General features: G+C 36.8%; 1 protein-coding gene across 1 annotated transcript; it reads left to right on the top strand.

Annotated features, from left to right (window-relative positions):
* The first annotated feature begins 1,138 nt into the window (after positions 1–1,138).
* Positions 1,139–13,209, top strand: LOC140770044 (uncharacterized). The gene is made up of 13 exons (XM_073111001.1): positions 1,139–2,039; positions 3,140–3,554; positions 3,724–4,387; positions 5,752–5,792; positions 8,201–8,269; positions 9,065–9,165; positions 10,165–10,243; positions 10,791–10,889; positions 10,965–11,033; positions 11,664–11,713; positions 11,830–11,911; positions 12,438–12,532; positions 12,617–13,209. Exons 1-13 carry the CDS (start codon positions 1,663–1,665, stop codon positions 12,759–12,761), a joined length of 2,286 nt encoding a protein of 761 aa, XP_072967102.1. The 5' UTR covers positions 1,139–1,662; the 3' UTR covers positions 12,762–13,209.
* Positions 13,210–20,474: the final 7,265 nt, after the last annotated feature.

Genomic DNA, 20,474 nt, shown 5'->3' with positions numbered 1-20,474 from the left:
ATAAGGCAAAAAATAATAAATAAATAAATAAAATATTTCTCTCAAGGAGAGGTGGACCATAATGCCCACTTGCTTGTAAGCAAAAAAATTAGGCCAGAGTGGGTACAGGTCACAGATATAATCTAGTGGTTGAGTTCTATCGGTTCATAACATAAGTTATGAGTTCAATATTTTTCTATAAATATTATGATGATATTTAACAAAATTTTTTATGGGAGAACTAGTATTATTATCTAACTTATAAGAAAATAAATAAAATAATTATCCATATAAAAGGTGGATCATAGGACCTTACTTGCTTGTAAGAAAAAAGTTAGGACGGAGTGTAGGTCGTAGATATAATTTAGTGGTAGAGTTTTATCGGTTCACGACATAAGTTATGAGTTTAATTTTTTTTTTCTATAAATATTAGAGTTGATATTTAGTAAATGCTCATGATTAAAAAATAGAAAAGAAGAGGGTGGAGTGTGATAAGAGACAAAGGGAAATAAGAAGGTAAGGCTATGGATAGGTGAGCTGCACATATGTGTGAAGAACAATATTTAGCTTTCCAAGAAGCAAACCCAAAGAAGCCACTGTGCATTTGTCTCCATGCAACCCTACAAGTCCAAATGGAAAATAACATTGAGTTGAAAAAGAAAAGGAAAATAGCATGGAGGACATTGAGTTGGAAAAGGGAAAAATAATAATAATAATAACATTGAGGACAGAGGCTTGCAGTGAGGGGTAAAATGGTAATTTTAATGAGACAATATTTTGCAACTATGACCTATGGGGTATATATATTTTTTTGTCACTTTGACCCATTTGATACATAAAAATATATAAAAAGTAGTCCTTGATCCAATACTACTATTGTTATTTGGACTTTGTTTTTATGATCATTCAGATATATATATTTATTAATTTTCTGAGCAGATATTTGTTATCTAAAGTCTAAATTAACCCAAAATTAAGGTGAAAATAAAAGGGGAAACAAGATTCTAAGATCAAATAAAGAGAATTTTTAATATTTTTTTAAAAAAAGTAATGAATAATGAATGAAATATTCTGTATTCAGATAATAGGATGGGATTTAATAAAGAGAATTTGGGAGAAATATTAGAAGACAAAAGTTACAAGATGTAATTTTGTAGGTGGGGTGAGGACTGAGGAGTAGGAGGAGAACTGGAGAAGTGAGATGGCTGCCCTGCCCACCAATACTGGCAGACCTCTCCTTTTGGGGGAAAAGATGTGGCTTTGGCGTTCATAGCTGACCTACAAAAGCTTAAAAGCAACAGGAGCAGAAGCAGCAATAACAGCGAAGAATTAACAGGCTGAAGAGCTTATCAAAGGATTCAACTTGGGATGTCATGATCAGTGGTGTAAAGAGAGGATTTAATGCCCCCCAACAAAAGCAACAGCTCACAGGAAGATAGATTGATAGATTGATAGAGAGAGAAAGAGAGAGGGAAAGAGTGAGAGAGAGAGAGAGAGAGAGAGAGAGAAAGAGAGAGATCAGAGAAGGAGAGGAAGAAAACAAAGGAGAACAGAGGAAAGGGAGCCACCTTTGAAGCGGGAAGTGGGACTGCCCATGAACCCATCTATCCTCGGGAAAAAGCTTGTGGGACTGATTGCAGTCTGAGTTTCCAGGAAATCCCAGTTGGGTCCTTAATTTCTGCTATGGAGAATCCACCTGAGGGGATTTTGAAGAAGATCCAGGAGCTGGAGGCGGGGCACGCGCTTCTGAAGCAGGAGATGTCGAAGCTGATGCAGGGGGAGGGCCGCGGGGACCGGCGGCCGGACCGCGGCCGATCGCAGTCGGTGTCGCCGCAGCGGTCGGCGGGGTTGCCCCCGGGGCCGGTTTGGCGGAAGGGGTCGGCGTCTCTGGGGCACTCGTCGAGGCTGCAGAGGGAGAGCCGGGGGCCGAGCAGCTCTGGCGGAAGGCACCGCGATGAGGGCGGTGTCATCGGATTGTCGGAGAGGCAGTACCTGAATGTCTTGCAATCCATGGGGCAGTCTGTCCACATATTTGATCTTGATGGCCGGATAATATACTGGTCAGTTGGAGACTTTTATCTCTCTCAATTGGTTTGTTTTGGTAATTGTTATCTTATCTGAATTGGGCTCCTCCCTTTGAAATGGTTTCTTTGATGTTTTGCTAATTGAGGTAGAGCACTTATTGAGATTTGACTATTTGAGGCATCAATGCCCTTTACATTTAGTTTGATTGTAAAAGGGAAATTTATGCTCTTCATGAGGCAGTGAATGGTTTAATTCTATGTTCTTGCTCTTCATTTTCTCCAGTACGGTAATTCTATAATAAGACTGAGGTTTAGCACTAAGCATGCATTGATATATCAATGATCTTGAGTTATTCATCAGTGGTGATTTTAGAGTATTTCTCATGACATGTCGGTCCATAGCAGATTGATTTGGATAAACTAAAGTTGGGAGAGGAAGTGTGATTATTAAGAGAGGGAACTGGGAAGTATTCGCCTTTGTAAGAATATCTACTCCAAACATGGTCTAGACGTGAGATGCATTAATATGGTCTACCAATAATAGATATTGGGGACCTAAGACTTCTTGACATTGCTTTGCTCACTCACAACATGAACAGAGAATGAAAGAAATGATTAGTTGCATCGAGTACTGATCTACCTACTTTCACAAGTTCTTTTCCTTTTTGCAATAAATTACATATTGTAACTAGTTAATATATAAGGCTGTACATCTCCTTTTCGCAAACCCCTTGTAGGCTACAAAGTCGTGCACAGATATGTTCTTTTAGATGTGTAACCACTATCTTCCACTATCCATAAATGTGCTAAAAATGCAGTGTTCAGTCATGTTTAGTTGATGAAACAGTTACAGTTGTAAGAATTTAGTGAGGTACTCTCATGTGTATTTCTCATGCTGAATTAATGAACCCAAATTTCTATAATGGTGATTCAATCTTTATCTATATTTTCTTGGCCATTTTGAGCTTAATTGTTATTTCTTTCATGTGTCGGAATTATTGGGTATCTATGCTTCAAAATAACCTTTTTGATAGTAGTAAAACTGTTAGGCTGTGATTGGTGCATTTGATCTTATCTTCTTCCATAGATTATTATTTGATTCAACGATGGTCATTTGGTTGCAACACTCATCTTAGGAACCGATCTGCTGAAACTCTGTATGGTTATTCAGCATCAGAAGCCCTTGGACAGGATGCTGTAGAGCTGCTTGTTGATGCCTGTGACTTCAACATTGCCAGTAATATCATCCACCGTATAACCACAGGGGAGAGCTGGACAGGAAAGTTTCCTGTTAAGAACAAGTCAGGGGAACGGTTTCTAGCTATTGCTACCAATACTCCTTTTTATGATGATGATGGTCACTTGGTTGGCATTATTTGTGTGTCAAGTGATCCACGCTCCTTTCAGGAAATGGCTACCCCTTCAACCTCTACAAAGATTGAAGGAGTTATCTGCAGCAGCACTAATCGATCTAGAATCAACCTAACAAGTAAAGTTGGTTCTGATCCACAACCTATCCAAATTGCTCTTGCCTCAAAAATAACAAATCTGGTGAGTGAATTTAGAGTACAGTTCCACAGGGACAGAAAAAACTGCAATAATTTTATTGTGCATGCCACCCAAAAATGTTTGGATGATTTTGTTTCTATATAGAGCAATCTGGCCTGTTTTCAAATTCTTTTAGTGTATTCTTTCTTGATTTTTAGAATTACCTACACAGGCTACTAGAGTTACAAACAAAGTCCGTTCTCGGATTAGGACAGGTGAGGCCAGTATGGAACATGAAAGTGGTAGTGGTGATAACCATTACTCCGATCATGATGCAGTTTCTTCAGACCATAAGGAGGACGCGACATCAAGTGGAGCTAGCACTCCAAGAGGAGACATACCACCTTGTGCTTTTGGTCTTTCCTCAGTGGTCATCGAAGAAAAATCTCCTGGGAAAGCAGCAAAAGGTAATAATGAGGAGGCTGAAGGAAAGGTAGGAATCCACAAGATTATAAGCTCAAAGGCAGAGGCATTATTTGCTAAGAAGAATATATCTTGGCCCTGGAAAGGGAGTGAACATGACGGCAATCACAGCACTGATGCAAAAAACCGCTTTCTTTGGCCTTGGGTACATGGTGATCAAGAAAACGATACAATTCATAGAAAGGCTTATGATTCTGATGCAAAGCCAGAAAGTCAGGTGACAGAAAGTAGTCGGACAGGCAACAATGAGGCCTCAGGATCCTGGTCCTCATTTAATGCTAATAGCACTAGCAGTGTTAGCAGCAGTGGAAGCAACAGTAGCAGTGCACTTCAGAAAGTTGAATTGGAAAATGACTGCTTAGACTATGAAATTTTATGGGAAGACCTTACAATTGGAGAACAAATAGGTCAAGGTAATCATTTTCTCCATGAGTGTAGCATAACTATCTTATAGTTTTCTACATATGGTCTTTGTTAAGTAGTCTAGTCGTTCCATTCCTTTGCCCTGTATGTTTCTGTATAATTGGAAGCAAGCACACTTACTATGGTGATTTGACTGCCGTCCATTTTCTTTCTTTCGTTTTTCTTCCCAAGGAAAAGACATTTACCCTTTCATAGCATGGAAAAAAGTTCAAAGTGTCTTCCTGAACTTTCAATTGTGACACATAACCCCTCCTTTATGATATTGATTGACAAGTACCTGCCAAAATCTTTATAATTTTTTTCTGAGAGAATACCTACCAAAACTGACTTCTTCTTCTTCTTCTTCTTCTTTTTCGCACTTATCTAGGATCTTTACAGTCCTAAAAATTTAGATATGAGAACTATTTGAGATGGAGTGAAGATTATCGATTTTCACTGAAGGTCCATTCTTCCAACCAATTATTTGCAAAATTAAAAAGGGTGTTTTTGGTTTTTGAATTGATAATCATGCCTGCCAAGTAGCTTCACTGTCCACATAGATCAGCATAGGGTAGAGGGAGGGGTAAAGGGCAATTGTCTATATTGTTATGCCATCTACTCAGGAAGACTCAAGACATTGCATCCTCATCTGTTTGAGCCTTCTTTCATATTTACGTATGCCTAGAACTCGTAAAATGCATTGCTTTGCCTTTAATTTGACCTTTTAATGTTGCATATTACTCCCAACTGTGGACCACCTTTTCCAGACCAATTCCATGTTCACACCCAGCGTGTTGCCTTCTTTTGTTTTAGCATTTCTTTTTAAAAGATTTGTCCATTAAATAATTTATCATTGATCTAATTGGTAAGAATAAGTATTTAGATTTAGTCTTGCAGTTTAGTACTTGTGGAATATGTAATCATTTTAACATTTCATGCTAATTAAATCTTATTCTGTCTTAATTACAATTAATATTATCACTTTAAGAAGATTATTTGTCTCCGTAAATATGCCTTAAATAATCAGGAAAGATAAGATTGAGAGCAGTAGTATGATCCAAACCTATTTGATTACTGATTCATGTTTCATTTATAATGGCTTTCCCTGTGGAATGTCCAACAATTGTTGAAACATTAGATCTGTCTTTCTATATCTAGACTGCTTAATACTGCTTACAGTGATGTAGTTAACTTAATGGCACTGACGACCTATTCCATTCTATCAATCAAAAGGAGTATATCAAGCATTTACAAGAACAATTAGTTCCACAATGGATGATTAATAATGTTTGCAATCTAGAGATTTTCTAGAAGAGTTTACTGTTATTTGATGGTTTGCATGGTTATACTCATAAAAGATTTTATGTTCGCACAGGATCTTGCGGAACAGTATATCATGCTCTGTGGTATGGCTCGGTATGTCTGCTCTATCAGTTTTCTTTTGATGACACAAAAATTTAACTTCTTGAGATGCTGGTAGCATACTTCCAATGCAATATGTTATTTGTGGAACTACTCAAATCCATTTCTTCAACTATTCACTCTTCCAAGTTACTTCTGTTATGATCCTTCCTCAGACATCCTAATTCTTAATAACTCTGTTGTGATCCTCTCTAATAAATATATGCAACAAATTCGTGTGAAATCAATCCCATTATCTGCTGACTCGAGTGCATTTCTTCAACTATTCACTCTTCCATGTTATTTCTGTTATGATCCTTCCTCAGACATCCTAATTCTTAATAACTCTGTTGTGATCCTCTCTAATAAATATATGCAACAAATTCGTGTGAAATCAATCCCATTATCTGCTGACTCGAGTGCATTTCTTCAACTATTCACTCTTCCATGTTATTTCTGTTATGATCCTTCCTCAGACATCCTAATTCTTAATAACTCTGTTGTGATCCTCTCTAATAAATATATGCAACAAATTCGTGTGAAATCAATCCCATTATCTGCTGACTCGAGTGCATTTCTTCAACTATTCACTCTTCCATGTTATTTCTGTTATGATCCTTCCTCAGACATCCTAATTCTTAATAACTCTGTTGTGATCCTCTCTAATAAATATATGCAACAAATTTGTGTGAAATCAATCCCATTCTCTGCTGACTCATCCATAAGTACTAAAGAAGATCTTTAAGCAGAAGCAATTGATCAATGTAGTTTACTAGTTGCTAATCATCTGACATCACCAAGTTTGATCCTTAAACTGGAAATTGAAGACTTTTGGAGGTGAAAGATTGATGTCTAATGGCATAAACAGATCAAACATTTAGCATGCTATTGTCTGGTAACATTGCTTCTAGTTGGGAAAGAAACTGGAGACTGGCTTGAAAGCTTTAAAATTGCACTGCCATAGAAGAGAAAAAGGAGAATACTATTCCACTTGCCCCTTTATCTGGAAGTTGGAGTTAAAGGATTAACAAAAATATACCCATATATAGATTGACATAGAGTGAGATGTGTCAAATTCAAAAGCATTAACAAGAAAGCTAAGAAATAATGTTTCCCCTTTATTTAATTTATCATTTTGGATTTCTTGGCAGTAAATAAAAAAAAGGATTGGATTCTAATGGCACTTATATGAGGAACTAGTTTGTAGGTTTTTGCATGAAACAATATATGTTTATTGCTGATTACCAAGATCTTTGTGGATTTCAATTGAATGCTGTGAGAAGATTTCATCAAGTTGATCACATTCTAGAGATGTAAACTTTAAAAATAGTTGGACTAAAATCTTCTTTTAGGCCATAGAGGAGATGCTCACTAATAGTTGCATGCATGACTGGTCTTAACTTGTGGACCAAATTTGAAGTTCATTTTAGGCAACCAATTCATCACTTTGGGTTCTAATGTTTATAAAGATGGGCACCCAAGTGCATGGGACTCCTGTCTGCGTGGATTCTGGGTATAGGGAGTATTACATGATAATGATTCACTGTGCTAGTCAACATTTTGGCCATGTAAGCACGACAACATGCCAATCTGTGTTTGGCTGATATATCCAAGATGACACATGCCAGGTTTCCTATACAGAACGTGGCTTTCTACTGGGTGTGTACCAATAGTCGTGATTGTCTACCAGTTAGTACTGCACTGCATGTGTTTAAACTTTTGAAAAATCCTTTCTTTTAAGGGAGCATCTGACGTTAGCATATCATTCAACAAATGTATCCATTGGCTAAGTGGATTTAATCTCATGAACATCTTCACAAGGTGTCCTCAATCTCAAGTAGATTGTTGCCTTGGCTAGACCTTCACTGTGACATTTAGCTGTATTTGGGCTGGAAGGCTTTCAAAGGACCCCTTTTATCTGATAGAGTATCCTCAGGAGCTCAAGCTCACATGATAAGATAGAGAAGGTTCATTACTATCAATCCTCATCAGTTCACGATCCCTGCTCTTGCAGCATGTCAGTCTCCTATAAAAAATATCTGAACCATTACACTGTCACCCACTAGCTTATCAATCTGACTGGATGTTTTTCATAAGAAACTACTATTGCTAAGCCATCATCTGATGGAAAAATTTTATCCTAAAATTTATGGTCTTATTCACTCTAAATATTTTTTTTTTTTGCTAATGAAATTGACATATATGTGGTACAACACATGCATTTAAGGTGTGTTGAAAGGATATCATCCATAAAATGTAGTAATTAATTCTGATGTGGAACTGCGAGCTCAATTGTCTGAGATGTTTTGCTTTTTCTTGCTTGTTTGCAAAGAGTAACATGGGCATCTTATCTGGGCTAATTCTTATTTGGAATTGATATTTCATGTCATATCTGAAAATCAATCAATAAATTTCTTTAACAGGATGTGGCAGTTAAAGTCTTCTCAAAGCAGGAATATTCGGACGAAGTGATACTTTCCTTTAGACAAGAGGTGCCTTTTCCTTTTGAACTTGCATTCTTGATACATATTATTCTGTAGAATACATCTATTAAGAACTGTTGTGTTAGGTAAAAAGAAGTAGCTTGCTTAGTACTCGATTATTTAGTGAGTAGATGCTGATGGTCATCTTCTTATATTTTATCTTATGATGGTGATGATTTGCAGCAATAAGTTAAGTCTACATATTTTGTTCATAAGATCTCTCTCATGGGTGAAGTTTCCTTATGTGTGCATTTCAATTGGAGTATGTTCAAGAAAATGGCATGGATCTAATGCCTAATCCCATTGAAAATATGGAAAAAGAATCATCTCTAGCTCCTTGAACATCACCGCTAGTAAAGATGTTATGATATCCTGTCAAGAAGTTAGGATATATAAAGATGCAATAAAAGTTCTTTGACAATTTTTTTCTTGGGCATCCAATTAATTATTTTTATTTCATTTTTTCCATGTGATTCCTGTAAAATGCGTAGTTTCTATTTTCTAGAATCTTATGTACTTACTATTCCTTAATGGATATATCTCGTTGCTCTCTGATCAAATCGTGCTGTACAAAGTTATTTGATGCTTATATTGATTTGAAAGAAGTACCTTGTCTACAATTTTATATAGATCATTACCATTTTTAATTGTAATATTATTGTTTAACAGGTAACAGAATTGACATAATAACTCTTTCTGTATTGTTACATTTCATATATATTAGTAAATGTGAGATGTGATAGCATTGCTTTAGTAGGCACGTTTTTGCATTGCATATCATGTAAATTGTGTGTATATGTGAAGGTATCATTGATGAAGAGGCTACGGCATCCAAATATACTGCTCTTTATGGGTGCAGTTATGACTCCTCAACGTCTTTGCATTGTGACAGAATTCCTTCCTCGGTTTGTCCTTTACTCTTTAAAATAAAGCAACCGAATTTTATTTTTTTCTTTTGCTTTCAGTGTATTCTTTTTATCATAGTTTTTAGGTTGGGTTTGTTGCTTAGACATATCTTCTTTTTCAGAACCCATAAGCTCCAGTTACTACAAGAAAAATATACTTTTTTCTTATCTTGAGAAATGGGGCTTACAAGAGTAAAGATGACAGGGTAGAAATTACAGTCATCTATCTCTTGTGAATCAGGTCATTAGTTGCTCAAATGAATTTGCCATTTGTAGTGTCCCATCGTTGAATGAGAAGTATTATTTCTCTTAAATTAATGTATGCACTGGTGCGGGCACTAATATTTTGAACTAACAAATTAGAATAACCGATTTCGGTGGTTGACCTTGACCAGGTCATTTCTTCTGAATCTATCGCTGCCATAATGATTTTTGGAGCATGACATTTTTATCCAAATTCACATCTTTAGTTGAGATTAAAAAATTGGCATTCAAATGAAAACTAAAGCATATCTTAGTTAGAATTAATTTTGATAATCATAACAAGAAAGACATCTGCTTTCCCCATGGTATGATTTCAGATAATTAGAGCAATTTTGCGGTTTGTCCAGTAAAAAGTACTTTGATGCCTTGATAACATTAAGGTGCAAACAGAACTTTCATGTAGGTGTGGGAGATTTACCTTCGGCTACCACTGTCTTAAAGTTGCCAACCAGGCAATCACACAACCTTGCTGCAGATTTACATTTCAAAAAGCTAGTCAACATAACAGTTACTCTTAGGAAGAATGATTATTCCATGACGCATAATATTAAGGAATTGGAAACAATTTCTCTCCTACTCCTAGTAGCCAAATGCCCGACTATCTTTTCATTCTTATTATTACGGCAGCAAGATTAAGCCATTAGTATCAGTTAAAGCGTTCATGCATTTAATTCTCTTGTTTAATGTAATGATTCTTCTAGTCATGTAGTCAATGTAGTCATATTTCATATGCAGTGGGAGTTTGTTCCGGTTGCTTCAGAGAAACACTGCCAGGCTGGATTGGAGACGGCGCATTCATATGGCGTTAGATATTGTAAGCAGCTTTGCTAAAAATTATAATTGATCAATGATCAAATGATTCTTGTATAGTAATTAAGTTTCCAAGTTGACTGGTTCTTGTATAGTTTTTTGATGTTCAAATTAACTTTCCAATATAAATGTGTTTGCGTAAAGCTTTTCTTTTCTGTTTCTTGTAGAAAACATATGTTCAAATTAACTTTCCAATATGGAAGTGTTTGCATAAAGCTTTTCTTTTCTGTTTCTTATAGAAAACATATGTTCAAATTAACTTTCCAATATAGAAGTCTTTGTGTAAAGCTTTTCTGTTTCCTATAGAAAACATATGAACGACTTCGGGAGTAAGCACCTGGACTCATTCAGTCCTTAGTAAGGGGATTATGTCATTTCCTTGCCTATGGATAATTGTTTTCAAAATCCGGTTTATGTACAACTTTCAAGAACCAGTTTGAAAATCTGCTTTTGTAACAAATATTCAGTTACCTCCATAATTACTTCAAGAACTCAGATATGATTATGGTCAAGTCTGAATGGCAATTATTAAAGATTCTCTCTTTCAACAGGCAAGGGGTATGAATTATCTTCATCACTGCAATCCACCAATAATCCATCGTGATTTGAAGTCATCAAATCTGTTAGTCGACAAGAATTGGACTGTGAAGGTTTGCTGCTAATTCTTATAGACAATTATTCTGCATATGCATTTTATCCTCTCTTATTCCTTTCCTGGTAAACAGGTTGGAGACTTTGGTCTTTCACGTCTGAAGAATGAAACGTATTTGACAACAAAAACTGGGAAAGGAACTGTAAGTACAAACAAAGTTTAATTAACTGTTTTGAGGATCTAAATAAATTAATATAATGTAAAGGAAATTACATTTTATTTCCATGTGGTTAGGCCTAAAATTTACTTCACCCCTCATAGTTTTATTTGTATTACTTTACTCTCTTGTGATCTTTAAATTGTAACCATTACTTTTTCATCATATTTGACTAAATTATAGATCAAATTTAAATATATTCATTAAATGCAAAGTTGTAAAGAATTAGATAAAATTTTCAATGCATGTAAAATAATACCGATCAAATTTCAGATGACAAAGAATAACAAATATATTGAACAAATTACAAATGTATGTTTTAACATATTTTTGTTATTCAAAATCTGATCGGTATTATTTTAGATACGTCAGAAAGCTTATCAAATTCTCTACAATTTTATTTCTAATAAACATCTTCAAATTTGACCATTAGTTTACTCAAATATGATAAAGAAAATAACAATTTTAGTTTAAAAATAACTATAAAAGAATAAAGTAGCACAAACAAAATTAGGCCTAACAATAGGGGAGGTTAAAATGTATTTTCCCCTATAATGTATTTATCATGTTTATGCACTATTAACTTTGACTCACAAATACAATTCTATTTTCTAGCCACAATGGATGGCTCCGGAAGTTCTTCGCAATGAACCTGCAGATGAGAAGTAAGTTCACATCCACGCTCTTAGCTTACCATATCTTTGATACTCCAGGTGTCATTCAAATGCAGTGAAAGAAGAAATAGCTAATGGATCTGTTTATCTTTTTTTGTTAAATTTAGATCCGATGTGTACAGCTATGGGGTGATACTTTGGGAACTTGTCACTGAGAAGATCCCATGGGATAATCTCAATTCAATTCAGGTATTTGCCACTCTCATACTACTAATTATTTGTTCAGCTAGAAAATTCACTAAATTTAACAGCAAGCGTGTCAATCATTTCATAGATCAGCTAAGTACACGGTAACAGATCTTGGATCTCCTTAGTTCTACCAATCATCTCAATCTGTCAAGCATGTTTAAGTAGCATACCATTGTGTATTATATAGAAACAATGTTGGTGGTCTTTTATGCTTGATGTTGTTGGTATGATCATTATCAAGCATTTGCTGCACCTTGAAGAGGATGACTGAGGTGCATATCTGTGTTTCCACTGAAGGGATACTCAGATCAAATATGGATGTCGAGACATACAAATATGATAACTCGATAATTTAAAAGTTGTCTTTATCAAGCTGTGCATGTCCAAGGAAATCAACATTATTTGTAATGTCTAAGTTGACTCCAAAATTTGTATAAGATAGCACTGACTTTGGGATGTCCATATATTAGTTGTCTTTTTGTGAAATATTGTTTTTTAATTGTTGAAAATATTACTATTTATGCAGGTAATTGGAGCTGTTGGGTTCATGAACCAAAGATTGGAGCTTCCAAGTGACTTGGATCCTCAGTGGCTGTCAATAATAGAGAGTTGTTGGCACAGGTTTTATATCTTCCCTCAATTTTTCTTGAACTGAAATTTTCATCCAACTTTGTACTGATTGTGAGCTTACCTTTCCGTGAACAGCGAGCCACAGTGTCGCCCATCATTCCAAGAACTGTTGGAGAAATTTAAAGATTTGCAGAGGCAATATGTTGTTCAAACCCAAACGCAGCGATCCACAGCTGCAGATGCTACGCAGGGCATTGCAAGATTGAGCGTTCAAGATTGACAATATCAGCTTGATGGTGTGCAGGCTGATCTTTATGAACTTTTCGGAGTTGGCAAATCAACTCATCACTTGTTAGAGCACAAGTGTTCATTACCGGATCAAACTGAGTCCGAAGAAGGCAAGAAGATTTAATGGGCTACATGATTTTTTTTTCCGTAGAAGCAGCTTATTTGTAACTAATCTGGTTGATCAATGAAGAGATTCGACACAGCCACAATTGTACCATCATCGGTTCTTGAGCCACATCGGCTGTATTAGAACACCCAAATCGACAATGACAATACCAAGGTCTTAGATTAGTGGGTTTTGATGGTGGTTGATTTCCTTGTTTGTGAGAACAATGCTTGTTGCTGTTTCGCCAATCTCGATATACTTTCAGAACCATTCAAGTGTATTTGTATCATAACACGATTCAAGCTCTATTTGTACATCCTTTTCAAACTGTAAATGCAGTTGAGATGTAGAAACATTTTTTTTTCATTGCATCTTGGCATCTAATTGCATTCAGAATTCTCTGCTTGGACATCTCAATTTTGTATATCCACCTCATCTCAATCTCATAAGGTGGGTTTTGATAATTTATTGGATAGAATCTCCGTGATTATTTTAGATCAATGTATGAGCAATAGTTGGATAGAATATCAGTGATTACCAGACTAAGCATGTGTAAATGGAACTTGCATAGTAGGATTTATAACTAATTTTGCTCGGTTTGATAACAATGCCAATTCTTGATTAAAAAAAGGTCTAGATGTGATGCTTGACTTATATAAACAAAATAGTGATACGGTGGAATTATATGTGGAGTCTATGCCAAATGACAGAGCATTTGAATATTCTCAAGTTATCAGTGGTGTGGCCACTCGCTGCTCACGCAACGTGATATCAACAGTGATATCTCAACCACTAGTAGGTCTGAATAGTTATAAAGAAATATAATACAGAGCAAAGTTAACTGAGATTTAACAATATGAGTATATCACCAGACCACCATATAACCTGTAATGCAAATATTTATGAAAAATATTATAATGTAGGCCCAAATTAACTAAATTATCACAATGCAAATGTATCTCTTTCTAATAGAGTTAATATCGAACAAATGGTAGATCTTATATGTGGTGTAGAGATGATCATTGGGCTCAAGCTGCCCAAACCCGGTCCGGACCTGTCTGATTTTAATTAGGCTAAGTGTAGCTCAGACCCGATTTGCGCCCGACCCAACCTGAGCCCGAGATGGTAATAGACGGCATAGGCTAGTCCTTTGCCCCCACCCCCTAGTCAGTTTTGAAAGCCCAACCCGCTACTTTTGCTCGTGACCCGACTCGTTATGCATGTCTACTCCCATGGCTTTTTAGTCTCATATTGAATATTTAGTAAATTGAATACAATATATAATTATATTACTACGAAAGATAACTAAAATATTTTCATAGAGGGCTATTATGCTTGGCTCAATAAAATATAATATTTTTAAAATTCGCCTAGCCCAAGCCCAATATCTCATGAGCTAGTAGGCAATAATAAGCTATAGTATTTTAGCCCGACTTGAATCCGACCTGGCTTGTGGGGTGAAATGAAATGATGACTTGATTTCCACATCCAATGAGTATAATAATAGAAGAGTTTGTAGGGGCTAGAATCTTCAAATAAAGAGTACATATTGAAAAGAATATATAATAAGAAAAAATATGCCTTTTACAATGTTACTATGAAATAATTAATAAAAGAGGTACAAAAGAGAATGTATAAAGAATTGCATAGCATGACAAGATTTATACATTTATACTCACATGATAAGTACATGAGTATATAAATATCATATTGTTATATATCATATAAAGTATGCACTAATATTAATTAGCACAATTTGACTCCCTTGCTTGCTAATTTTTTCTACATCCATAGGTCTACCTAACACTAAGCACATCCATAAGTCTACCTAACACTAAGCTCATCGCCCATCACCTCTAATATGCTTGCTTGTACTCGTTCTAAATAAATGGCCCCAAGAGGGAGAGTAAACTCTAGTGATATAAATGTTTGTCTATCACAGTTAATAATTTGCTACTACAAACTAAGGATCTTAATTGTGGCCCCATTACTTGGAGAGGAGCTGATTGATCACCTACCACCGCAAACTAAGGTTCTCAGTTGTGAGTTTATCACCATGCCATCATCATACTGCATATCGGCACCAACATCCACACCATGGAGCCATTGGGCTCACCAAAGGCGCCCTCACACTACGTCTATCAAATACTGCTATGTCTACATCATCGTACTATCAAACCTCCAACTTTAATACCCAAGATGGTTTGGCTCTCTCTATCAATAGCATAATCTCCCATCTAAGACCAACAAATGATGTGCTAATTTTCTGAGATCCACGTACTAAGGCTTTAAGCATGGACTATACTATATAATATTAGAATATAATTCTTCCATCTTTTACCCTAGCTAGGAAGGATTTTGCCGATCCATAGATATCACATCCCTCGTGATAGTACACGAGTGCTAATGGTATGATATCATATAAATAAGATATCAACATGGCAATCAACACTCACACACGAGGATATCATCATCATGAAATAACTATGTATCGTTACTGTAAACATGCTACATAAGATGTAAAACCATTTAGATGATTCTTTCTTCTCATCTCTCACTTTTGTCATGCTCTAGATAAATTTTGGAAAAGGACTAACTCAAGTTAAGCTAGAGTAAATCAAGAAATAACTATGTATCATAATTTAGGTTTCTTATAGTTGTTTGTACAAAAAATATATATATTGTAAAAGTTTAGAACCGTGCATATGTATAACATGTGAATATATATGGATATTCAAGTTATATTTATCTTGATGATTTGTTGGAGATGTTATATGTTGGTTATTGTGGGTTTTATAATTAGTTGTTATGTGATGTATACTATTATGTGTGATATTGATTGCAAAGCCCGTGATCAGGCTTGGCCAAATGTGGTACTCATATTGGGTGTCATATGTGACTTGAGTGCTAGGAGAGAGCATGAGAGACGCATGGCAAGCTGAGTGAGTGTAACACCCCAAATTTAAAAAAAAAAATCCCGTGAGGCACCTGCCACCCCCCGCGTCCTCTCTTCTCCTTCTTCTTCCCTTTCCCTTGCCGTGCACGCTACCCTCCCCTCACCTCCATTAATCCCCACCTTCCCCTCCTCAACCGCGCCCTTTCTCCACCTCACTACCTCTTCCTCTTCTCTCTCTTGGATTGCCGAAGCCGGAGCCGACGAAGCCGAGCGCGCGGATCGCGGTAAGCCTCAACCTCGTTAAATTCGATAGTTAGTTCCTTCTCGTAATCAACCTCGGCGATCGACGGCCCCGTGTCTGGCCGCTAGTCCGAGGGCTCCGGTGAACGGAGAGAAACCCCCTCCCTAGGACGGCTTCGGGCCCTTGGTGAAGGGAGGGAGGATGGACTCCCCATGGCCGCCGGCCATGGAGCGCGGTCGTCGCCGTCGGGTCCACCTCCTTCCCCTTTTTTTCCCTTTTCCCCTTTCACTTACCCGTCGGTCTTGTGGCCGCCGTCGGCCTTGTGCTGCACCACTGGCCTCGTGCTGCACCGCCGGCCTCGTGCTGCGCCGCCCACAGCCCCGCAACCCCATGGATCCCTCTCTCCGCCTCGATCTCCTTCCCTCGGGAGGAGATGGGATGGAAAGGTGGGGGTTTAACCCCCACCCATCCCCTCTTAGTGGGATGCAGTGGTCTGCAGCCCACTAAGCTAGTTTTGGGTGGGCTGCAGACTGCAGCCCACTAGCTCGGTCTTGGTGGGCTGCGGTTGGACTACAGCCCACAGCAAGCCTTGATGGACTGTGGTTGGACCCCCAGCCCACCTCTCGCAACCTTATGGGCTGCAGTTTGGACTGCAGCCCACCAAGGTCCTCTTGCTTATTGGGTGGGGTTTGAGTCTACCCATTGCCTCTAGCCTAGCCCATTTGCGGCTATTTGGACCATATAACCCTGTTTATCTTTTTTACCTGATTTAATTAGCCCGATCCCTCGTAATGACAATTTAGTATAATGTGAATTTTTAGGATAACATAAGACTCGTCCTAAGAGACCTTTGACTCATGTATTTGCCAAACATAAATACGCTAATAAGATAATTAATTATATTAATTCGCTAATCTTATGGCTTACTTGCGTGAATTAATAGGATTGACATCGCGTGAGGGGGATTTTGGGATTCCGGAGGAGCCGGCTAGCTGACGAGATTTACCATATTGTGGAGAAACCTCAAACGAGTAGAGTTATACAAAATCTAGAATAATGCAGTTTCAGTCATTATACCTGTCATGACACTGTAGAAAGTGTCGGTATTAATACATGTATTTAGTATACCATGTTATGTCTTTACATATGCAGTTATTGATGATTTGCTCATTATGATATTATGAGAATGTTAATATATCATAAACATTAGTGTGATGATGCTCTATATGTATACCTGTTGTGAATATAGAATGTAACGATCATAATGACTATGACATGCTTTATATACTCATAGACACTGCACCACTTTCACCTATCATTAGTAGGTGGATCCTGAGTAGGCAGTACCCTTACTCACTTAGCCCAGGGTTAAGGGCAGAGTGTATTTTATATGACTATACTTAGCGGCCTACACCTGAGGTCGGGAGCCTGTGTGGCATTCATGTAGTTATACTGCATAGCTAAAACTCGATTATGATCATAGAAGAACATGATTGTGAGGCGGGGATATAACTCTAGCGGTACCCGACGACGCAGGGTTAGGGTATCTGTTGATGAGCCGAGGGCTCCCGATTCTCCTGCTGAGGATGGTGATGATTTAGAGAGAGTGAGATATATGGGCTTACGACCGGGGTCCTTAGTGATGGCCACAAACAATCGGTCACTTGTAATGTCGCCATACACGTGTAGGTGACATTACCGCTAGATGTGTATATATCCCCCTTCGATGTGTGAGATGATGGATGATTGTTTCTTGAGAGTATTTACCCTGTGTGGTGAATAGCTCGGTGAGCGATGATAAGTATAATTAATGCTTTAGTAGGTATAAGATGACTAAACTGCTCTTTTATTGCTATACATGACATGTAAACACTATGATTGAGATGTGTACGAATAAGAGATTGCATCAAGCTTTATATCTGTGTGGACTTATCTTGATACGTTAAGAACTAGCATGTTCTAGGATAGTGACTGATAATCTTTATCGATTGTATTGATTTAGTAACTCATATTAAGCCATCTCAACAAGTATATTGTTATTACTAGCAAATATAGGCATACCATGCATATACACATGCGATGTTATTATTTTAGATGGTATGGATCCTACTCGCTGGGTGGCATTATTTCAGAGCTAGGGGACGTAGGTGTGGGTAACGAGTAGTAGCTGTCTTTCTTTTCTGTATGTCTTTTAGTTGTATTAAGCCCCTGCGAGAGCGTTATGATTGATGTTGTATTTTAGACTTTAGTATTGTATTTTGAATGTATATTTGAAAGGCTTGTTGTGGCTTGTGGAACTTGTATCCAGACTCTTATAGTTGAGTTTATTTATGGTGAAATTATGCTATTGTGTTCCTTGTACTGACAGGTCATGTGATGCACCGCGTGGGGGATTTACCCACGCGGTTTACACGTGTATTTGAAGGTTTTGGTGTTTTAGCGAGGGTGTTACAATTACACTAAGTCAAACTCCCCATTGAACTTTGGCTCTAGCCTTTGTAATCTTTCCGGCCAATAAAAAGTCACCTCTCCTTCCAAATTTCAGGTCGAGTAGGAGGCTTCCAGAGATGATTTTATCAAAGATAAACACCAATGGCTCTCCTAGCAGAATGCCAAAGCGGGTGTAGGGTACATAGCTCGTAATTATACATAGCTTGGATCTTCAAGCTGAGAGCAGTTCAATCCGATGTTTATATGAAAATTGCATCACTAAAGCCGAAGCCATTCTGTCACCTCTTCACAAAGCCCACGATACTCATTTTAACCGACTCGTCTTCCTGTTCGACTCCAAAGGACTCATCAATATTCTTTGCTGCCTTGCTCCTATTCTATGGCGGCTCAAACACATCATTTTAGATATCCTTTTCTCCTTCCTTTATTCTACTGAAGCTTCCTTTGTCATTCACTGTTATAGAGAGGCCTATCATTCCGTTAATTTATTAGCTCACTCATGTCACTTCAGTTTGTTTAGGATATGGTTCCTCCCTTATCATGAAGATTACTTTAATAGTTCAACTATTCACATCCAAAACGTGGGGGGACCCCAGCTTTTAGAAAGCTCCGGCTATTAGAAATTTGGCGAGTTCACCGCTTCTCATGTTGATGTCACTATGACCACCACCTCTTCCCCCCCCAGAGCTTGTGCTTCGTAGAATCTTCTGCTCTCCTCTGACTAGTAGCTTGATACCTTTTTTTCAGTTGTTCTCGAGAAGATGCCTCAAGACTAAACTGAAGTGATGGTTTTTGACCACTCTAGATATGCTCATTAAACATTGTACCCAAGTAATTAGTTCCAAATTTTTTTTATAGGATTAGGTGACTTCCAGTCCCTTTAGATATCATATCATGTAAGATAATGTATTAAGTATACTTTAACTTTATTACATATTTATGCCTAAAATTATTTTACTATGTTGTCTCAAACTAGTTCTTCTACTTACAACTAAAGTTAGAACATTATCTTTACTGTGTTTGTTGTGTTTGTTAGAAATATTAGTTTTGATTTAGTTTTTTGTTTAACTCATATTCGTCTTCTTTCTAGATGCTATATAACTACTAAACTTTATAAAAAATTTAAATGTAATAATGACACAATTTAGAAAGTAAGAAGAAAATATATGAGTATTTTTTGAAGAAAAAGAAATACTTATATAAGAGGAGAATGATATTTTTGTCTATAAAAAATAAAAATAGAGGGAATTTAGCCCGCCATTCAAATTTAGACATTTTCTGGGTGCACTCGGTTAAACTTGGACAAAAAAAACTAATAGTATCACTTTATTAGTAAATATAGAGACTTGTTTGAGACTTTTTGGAGTACATAAGGGGTAAAATATATTTAACCTCAGAGAAATTTACATATAACACTCTATATTTTTACTATTTGCAAAATGAGTCTTGTGATTTAGTGAATACATGCAGAAAATATCCCAAGCTAGATTTAGACTAACAGCGTGAGAATATTATATTAAGTAGAGATATTTTATTTCTAAAATAACTAAAATGGCCTTAGTATAACTTAGTTAAGAGTATTTTTATAATTTTTTAGTATAATTAACTTAACCGAAATGTTTAGTTAAGTTTTACTAACTAATATAATAACATAGTGTTTTCTGTATATATTCGTTAAATTATAAAACTCGATATATGCAAATTTTTCTTAAACCACTTTTGACCAGCAATTTTGGATACGCTTAAACGATAAATGCATCTAATCAATAGTTTAGCAGTTAAAATAATAATATCTTTTACTACAAGTACCAAAAACAACCAAAGTAATTGTCTGTGGGTGCTTAAAATGCCAGGTGGACTAAAAGTCAACTAATATCGTAATAAGTTTGGAACGCAAATCAACTAAAAATGGCAAAAAAAAACTATCCTTTTGACCTGTCCAAAATTGGTTGGCTAGTTTGACGTAAACGGCCAATCAATGAGTCATGAGTCATAACCTCGTAGATTCTGG

Source organism: Typha angustifolia, chromosome 11 (assembly GCF_048772165.1).
Source record: "Typha angustifolia cultivar Huaian chromosome 11, ASM4877216v1, whole genome shotgun sequence".
Taxonomy (NCBI): domain Eukaryota; kingdom Viridiplantae; phylum Streptophyta; class Magnoliopsida; order Poales; family Typhaceae; genus Typha; species Typha angustifolia.
The sequence above is the reverse complement of the archived record's forward strand: the minus strand, read 5'-3'. Positions and strand labels throughout refer to the sequence as shown.

Coding starts and splice junctions, on each gene's coding strand:
- LOC140770044 (XM_073111001.1), top strand. CDS start 1,663: ATGGAGAATCCACCTGAGGGGATTTTGAAGAAGATCCAGGAGCTGGAG. Junction 4,388..5,751: donor TGGAGAACAAATAGGTCAAG/GTAATCATTTTC, acceptor ATGTTCGCACAG/GATCTTGCGGAACAGTATAT. Junction 9,166..10,164: donor GTGACAGAATTCCTTCCTCG/GTTTGTCCTTTA, acceptor TTTCATATGCAG/TGGGAGTTTGTTCCGGTTGC.